Below are 7,663 nucleotides of genomic sequence, written 5' to 3'. Positions count from 1 at the left end.
CAGAGCTCCACTTTACATCAGGAGCTCCCCCCCCCCAACAGAGCTCCCCTTTACATCAGGAGCCCCCTTCATCTCAGTCTTCATTCTCCCCCATCACATCACAGTCCTACTACCACAAAATGTTGAGGCACCCCTGAGGAAGCCAGAAGACACACTGGTTGAGAAAGGATGCTCTAGATCCAGCATTTTTCGATACGTAGCATTATGGATTTTATTACCTGTGTACGTAGTGTAGCTGATGAATTGAATGTAAGGCCAGCACCATTTCCGCAAGGTAAAATCTGGACATGTCTTCTGGTAACCGGTCTTCAAACTTACTAAGGAGTGTTAAAAGGTCTCCTCCGACATAGTAATCCATGACTAGATACTGCAAGTCAAGCACATAAAAAGGGGAATTACTTTTTAGCAGTCGCACCACTTTCATCACTATACAGCAGGGGTAGGCAAACTCCAGTTCTTCAGCTGTTGTGGAACTACAAATCCCATTAGGCAGTGCAAGGTATGCACAGGTATGACTCCCAGAAGAAGCATGAGAGGATTTGTAGTATCACCACAGTTGGAGGGCTGGAGTTTGCCAAGCCCTGCTGAAGAGGTTCTTAGACGAGGGCTTTGTTCATTAGGTTGCCATAAACATAAGCAAAAACTTTATTAACAGCACAAAATGTATCCATTTTGTCACATGAGGATTTTATTTCCCATAAAAACTGAAACAATATGCTACTTCAAGCAGCTTGCCGTCTGCTTTATATACAGCGTGGCTATTTAAACCAAAATAAGAGAAATTAGAGATGTTTCATGTTTTATGAGATACAGAAAGTTTTGTGACTCTTCTCAATAGCTTTGCATCGCCATCCACACTAAAAAAATCTCAGAAGGAAATCAAACAAGAAGATATTAACTTGAAATTGTATGTTGTAGGTTGTAGGTTTTATTAAAATACTAACCCTGCTGATCCTGACATTTGCCCATGTGTGCCTTTTGGTGAATAAAACCCGGCACTAGGGCACCTTTATAAAGCTGAAAAGAAATACCCGAGTATGGCTGCCTACAGCAAATATTGCCCAGTGGTATCGTAAAGTTAGTCCATCTGGTCCTGGTAAAGCCTGGATGTTCCCTGGTCATATGATGAACAGAAATTAAAATTTTATGGCTGCTGGCTTTGATTCAACAAGGTGTGAATCAATCTTCAGGTGGTTAAAGTCAAATTTAACCCCACCCCCCTACTGCTTTAAGGACTTACCTTAAATGACGCCTCTTGATCCGATCATCATCTTCTTTCCTGTAGTTTTCATAGTCTCTCCAGCGCTGGTGCCGGTCTCTGATCCAGCGCTGACTTCTCTCTTCTGTGTCCCACGGAGTCTGTGGGGGTGCACGCTGCATGCATTGACTTACCCTGTGTCTCTCCTCTTCTCCCGGCCGAAGATCTCTACTGCGCATGCGCCCGCCCCATAATCCTTCATGGCCGCTTGAGAATCTTCAGATCTTTGGACGGGAGCAAGCGGCAGAGACACAGGTAAGTAATAACCTGTTTGGTAATTACAGGTGAAACTCGAATAATTAGAATATCGTGCAAAGTTCATTTATTTCACTAATGCAACTTAAAAGGTGAAACTAATATATGAGATAGACTCATTACATGCAAAGCAAGATAGTTCAAGCCGTGATTTGTCATCATTGTGATGATTATGGCTTACAGCTCATGAAAACCCCAAGAACCCCAAATCCACAACCTCAAAAAAGTAGATTATTAAATGCAATCAATAAAACAAGGATTGTACATAGAACAATATCGGACCTCTGAAAAGTACAAGCATGCATATGTACTCAGTACTTGGTTTGGGCCCCTTTTGCAGCAATTACTGCAATTACTTTTGCACGATCTTCTAATTATTCGAGTTTCACCTGTATCTACTGCTTGCTAGCTCCAGTGACAGACTACCAAAAAAAAAGGCACACTGTATTGGATGATGTTCTGCGTACCGTGAACAAAAATGTGTGTTCCCCAACTCCCAACTGCTAGCAAGCCCAACATGGCAACCACCTGACCATACAATATTAAAAAGAGAACTACAGCAAAATCTTTTTTTTTTTTGGCTTTAGTCCTCTTTTGGGTCCAAGAGGTAAATTTACTAACATCTTCCTGTGACCCCAAAATCAGCATCTAAAGGTCTACTGCCCTCTAGATGCTGACAGCGCAGAGCCGTGCTGCAGCCAGGAAAGATCCTGACAACGTACGCCTTTGACTTAAAAGAGGACTAAAGCAAAGATCCTGACAATGTTGTTGGGATCCACCCCGCTATCCGACAGCTGATTCTGCCCCTCAGTGGTTTGTGATCGCTCAGTTCTTGACCTATATAACTGGCGTGCGACACCAGCAGTGTCACACTATCTCGAAGTATTGGGAAGAGTACATTTTACTCTCCCAATACTTCCCAATATTTCCCCTTGAAGAAAGAACTACAGGAACTCATTTTCAGAAAAGAACGCGGAAGGTTATTGCGCCCAGGGACCAGAAGTGGTTTTTGAATATGTATTCCACTAAAGTCATGTTCACATTACGCAATTCCGTTCTTGCAACGAAGGCTAAAAACATGAATTCAACAAGATGCAAATAATTACCAAAAAGTTTTCATCCTGAAAGGCGTAGTGTAACGTAGTGATCCATTGACAGTCTCCATTTACTAGAACGTTCCTCTCTTCTCGGAAGCAGGCCGTCTGTGCGGAGAAATCAGATTAATTCCTGACACTATGAGATAACCACCAGAAGCCGAACGCTGAAGGTGTTTGAGGTCTACAATTGTACAGTGATTGATAAATGGTATCAATAAAGTTGGCCACACACATCACAATCTTTTCTTACAATACCATTTTTATATGTTATATTTTGGCACAGAGAGAACACATGAAAACTCAGCAGCTTCCCTTACTGGAAAAACACTTATTCTGTCCCTGTAACCCTAACACAGACTTAACCCCTAAGGGCTAGTTCACACCAGGTGTAGTTGTGATGCAGTCCATTCAGTTTGGCAGCTGCATCCAAAATGCATCACAATGCTTTCCTATGGGAGTTCTGGTGCTCTGTTCACACCAGAAAAAATACTGCTTGCTCTATTTTAGCAGCATCGGATCACAAGGGAACACATCAAAAACGCATGCAAACTCAACTTAAACTTTACCTCTTTTCAGTCACGGACGCTTTAAAAGTATTCAGAATCTTGGAGGCACCACAGTCCGAAATGTAGAAAACAATGTGTGGCCACCTCCACAATTCATACCAGACTCTTATCCCAGATAAGGGTCTGGTATGGATTTTCAGGGAGGACCCCATGCAAAAAACACCCTCACATTATGAACCCTTTCAAATCAGAACCTTCTCTTTTCACATCAGAGCCCTCCTTATACTTTAGAAGCTCCCACTTCACATCAGAAGCTCCCCTTTGGCAATAGACTCCCCCACCCTTCACATCAGGGTCCCCCACCCTTCACATCAGGGTCCCCCACCCTTCACATCAGAAATATGTCCGCACCATGGAAATGCATGACACGGTTTGAAAATTTCAGGGCACCCCTGGAAAAGCCAGAAGGCACCCTGGTGGGGAAAGGCTGGTCTAGCCCACTGGATTTTTAGAAAATCAGCAGAGTTTTAGTATTTGCAATATTTATAAAGAGACAAAAACTTATGGAAATACACGTGTATTGCAGAAAGAGTGTATACCCCTTTTTTAGTTTGCCAAAACATACACAAGAATGGAGTTGGGTACCTATGGGATTAGGCTGCAAACACATACAATAGCAGAGCTGTTAACCAAAACAAATGGGGGCAAGAGTTCCAGGTGACCACAGAGACATACTGTGACTTATCTACTTGGCTCAGTGCATGTTAAGATAGGTCCAATCTGCTGTGATTCCAACTAGGGATGCTACGATAGCGATACTAGTATCAGTATTGGTGCCGATGCAGAGTATTTGGGCGAGTACTCTTACTCTGTCAAATGCTCCGATGCCTAGCCCGATACTTCTGGTATCAGGAAGCTGAGCACCGAGTCATTACACGCTGCCTGGCTTCCTGAGTGGCCGGGAAGCCGTCTCCATACTTTCTCGTCACCTAGAGGGAGGGAGCGTAAAGCCGGCTTTGCCGGCCAATCAGGAAGCCAGGCAGCATGTAATGACTCGGTGCCCGGTTTCCTGATTGAGGTGACAAGGGAGCATGAAGCCGGCTTCCCGGCCAATCAGGAAGCCGGGCGCCACGTCATTACATGGCGCCTGGCTTCCTGATTGGCCAGAAAGCCTGCTCCATGCTTTCTCATCACCTAGTGACGAGAAGCATGGGGACAGCTTCCCTGCTAATCGGGAAGCCGGGTGGCGAGTCATTACACACCTCCTGGGTTCCTTAATGGGACTTCAGGTATCGGTATTCGGTATCGGCGAGTACTGCAAAAAATAAATAAATATCGGTACTCGTACTTGATACCAAAATACCGGTATTGGTGCATCCCTACGGTCCATTCCTACAGAGGAAACTGGCAACAGCAGAGCTTTACTAAGATGCTGAAAACTCTTTCCAAATAATTACGAACACTTTTGACATTCTATAACTCGGAAGTTAACCCCTGCAATTCTGGCCCATGTCAGCCCAACCTTAAAGCTATTCCATCAGACAGACATCCAACATCAAAGGAGATCAGACAGTGAAACGATGCACATGACACTGTGCACGCCCAGAGGCGCTGTCACGTTCTGCTTCATCACGCCAGTTCGCTGCTTTCTAATAAAGACCCCCCTAGATATGAAGACAGACTTACTTCTGCTCTCTTGAGCATCTCCCATTTGTTCAGGATTTTCATGGCGTATATACGCTCGGTGCTTTTCATTCGAACCACAGCAACCTACAGGCACAAAAAAAAGACCCGTTTCAAACACGAGCATATCACACAATTTAGAAGAACTATAAAATCAGATTCTGGCTTATTGAACACACACTTACATATAGGTTCACAAAAAAAACACATTCCCATTAACCTCAAATTAATCTCCGATCCGCCATTCTTTGTGAATGTGTCTACAGTGTCCTCATGCATGAAAGGGTGCAGAATTGTGACCAGAACTTTTTAGAACACACGACTTTCATATAAAGTGCTTAATCAATGTTAGTGTATTAGCACTGTACCACTATAGCAGTCAGAGGTTGGTACACTATACGACCAAAACGTTTGTGGACAACTGACCATCAAATCTATACGAGTTTATCGGTATCCCATTCCAGAACCATTGCCATTACTATGAGGATTCCGCTGCCACTCATTTCCCCCACCATCCTCACCTTTGTGGCTTTAACAGGCTCAACTCTTCTGTGAAGGCTTTTCAGAGGACTTTGGAGAGTTTTTGTAAAAAGATGTGGGCCCATTTAGTCAAAACAACATTTATGAACTTGGGCACTGATGTTGGACCAGAAGATCTGGTTTGAATTATAATTCATCCCAATAGAGTTCAGTAGGGTTGTGGTCAGGGTTCTGTAAAGGCCACTTGAGTTCCTCCACAGCAAACTCATCAAACTATGTCTTTATGGCTTTGGCATTGTGTACAGGGGGCAAGGTCATGCTGGAACAGAAAAGGGTCTTCACCAAACTGTTACCACAAGGTTGAAGTGCACAATTGTCTAAAGTATCTGTGCATTGGGATGTCCAACAAGCTCATAGTTCTTGGGACTTTGCTCTGACCTCAATTGCTGCATACGATATCCGTGTCCGAAATGTAAAGTGTTGAACCCCGGCAAAACCTCGGAGATGAAAATCCTGATTTATTCAGTTTCAATAATTTGATTGCTTTGAAAGAAATCTACACGATAAAAAAAATGTCCTTTCAATAGCAATTTTTAAACTTCCTTCTCATCTTTGTAAAAAAAAATGAAGTTCTGAAAGCTCTGTGTCATTGCCCCACCTTCTTCCAGTGCTTTCAAGTGACATTAAAGTCAAAATATTTTTCTCCCCCGCGCCCTCCAATGCTGGTGTATGCACTTACCTTAAATGATGCCTCTTGATCCGAACATCATCTTCTTTCCAGGAGTTTTTAACAGTCCCTCCAGCGCCAGTGCCGGTCTCTGATCCAGCGCTGACTTCTGCGTTTTCTGTGTCCCACGAAGTCTGTATGGGTGCACGCCGCTGTGCTGCCTGCATTGACTTACCTTATGTCTCTCCTCGTCTCCCAGCCGAAGATCTGTACTGCGCATGCGCCCACCACATGATCCTTTGCGGCCACCCGAGAATCTTCAGATCTATGGATGGGAGCGCACGGCGGAGACACGGGTAAGTTTAAACCTATTTGGTAACTTTCTTTAAAAATGTTTTTGCATATACAGTTGAAACTCGAATAATTAGAATATCGTGCAAAGTTCATTTATTTCACTAATGCAACTTAAAAGGTGAAACTAATATATGAGATAGACTCATTACATGCACAGCAAGATAATTCAAGCCGTGATTTGTCATAATTGTGATGATTATGGCTTACAGCTCATGAAAACCGCAAGAACCCCAAATCCACAACCTCAAAAAAAGTAGATTACATGCAATCAATAAAACAAGGATTGTACATAGAACAATATCGGACCTCTGAAAAGTACAAGCATGCATATGTACTCAGTACTTGGTTTGGGCCCCTTTTGCATCACTTACTGCAATTACTTTTGCACGATATTCTAATTATTCGAGTTTCACCTGTAGCTACTGCTTGCTAGCAGAAGATACATGAAAAAATCTGCCGGGTTTAAATACCCTTTAAACAGCTAGTAAACAGCATATTGCTGACACCCAACCTGAGCACTCCTCCTCCTCCTGTAAGACCTTTATATGGCCTATAGCAACCTAACCTTTAGGATTTGGGGCGTTCACACTTGCTCAATTGTTTCTTGACCCGGGGAGAAGTCATTCGTAAACTAAATTCTATTCCTGCATTGATTCCGAAAGTCATTCATTAAAGTGGTCAGAGTAGTGAAAAACTGTTTTCTGCTGGTCCACCAAGGCTTCCTGCACTTGCTTGTACACAAGCCCTTCTGTCAGCTCTGAATTGGAAGTTTGCCGAAAACGCGTTTAGCATAGTGGCAGCGAGACTCTGCATCCTGCAGAGCTCATGAACAATTTATCTATTTGCACAGCAATCCACCCAGTGAGGACTACAAGTCCAATGTGACATTGTTTTTGCTCCGTTTGTGAGTATAAAGTTTTTTATTATTTCCATCAATAAAAGGATTATTGCACCAGGTCAGGCGCCCGGTGTTTACTTTTCTTACACCAAAGCCTATTTCTGCTTGGGCTCCAGCCCCTTTACTTCTAATTTACAGCAACATTTTTGCAGGTGTCCTCGGAACGTTGGCAAGACAGGAAGTTTTTGTTGCACTTTGGTGCCAAGTGATAAGGTTCCAGCACAAAATGTTATACGTGTGAGTGTGTCGCAACCAGACAGGGTGATGCCAGAACCGAAGTGTTGATCAGGCTCCAGTCTTCACCAGTGAGTATTCTTTATATTCCTTGCACTTTCCATGACCTACACATGACTCATGTCCATAACCACAGTTCACAAACACAGTTTGCGGAGGCATTTCCTATAGGAATGCAGGTCTTTTGAGAAGGAAAGCGTTAGAGCCTTACTCACCATTTTATTGAGAAAT

At 43.4% G+C, this 7,663-nt stretch overlaps 1 protein-coding gene across 2 annotated transcripts in view; it reads right to left on the bottom strand.

Moving 5' to 3' along the window:
• CDC42BPB (CDC42 binding protein kinase beta) overlaps positions 1-7,663 on the bottom strand; it is a 105,862-nt gene that overhangs the window by 62,023 nt on the left and 36,176 nt on the right. For both annotated transcript variants that reach the window (XM_018561100.1, XM_018561102.1), the window contains 3 exons: positions 4,803-4,886; positions 2,620-2,715; positions 219-367 (listed from right to left, as the gene is read on the bottom strand). In XM_018561100.1, coding sequence (XP_018416602.1) covers positions 219-367; positions 2,620-2,715; positions 4,803-4,886 — 329 coding nt within the window. The remainder of the gene's footprint in view (positions 1-218; positions 368-2,619; positions 2,716-4,802; positions 4,887-7,663) is intronic.

Source organism: Nanorana parkeri, unplaced genomic scaffold (genome assembly GCF_000935625.1).
Source record: "Nanorana parkeri isolate BGI_ZX_2015 unplaced genomic scaffold, ASM93562v1 scaffold499, whole genome shotgun sequence".
Classification (NCBI taxonomy): domain Eukaryota; kingdom Metazoa; phylum Chordata; class Amphibia; order Anura; family Dicroglossidae; genus Nanorana; species Nanorana parkeri.
This window is presented reverse-complemented; position numbering and strand designations above follow the sequence as displayed.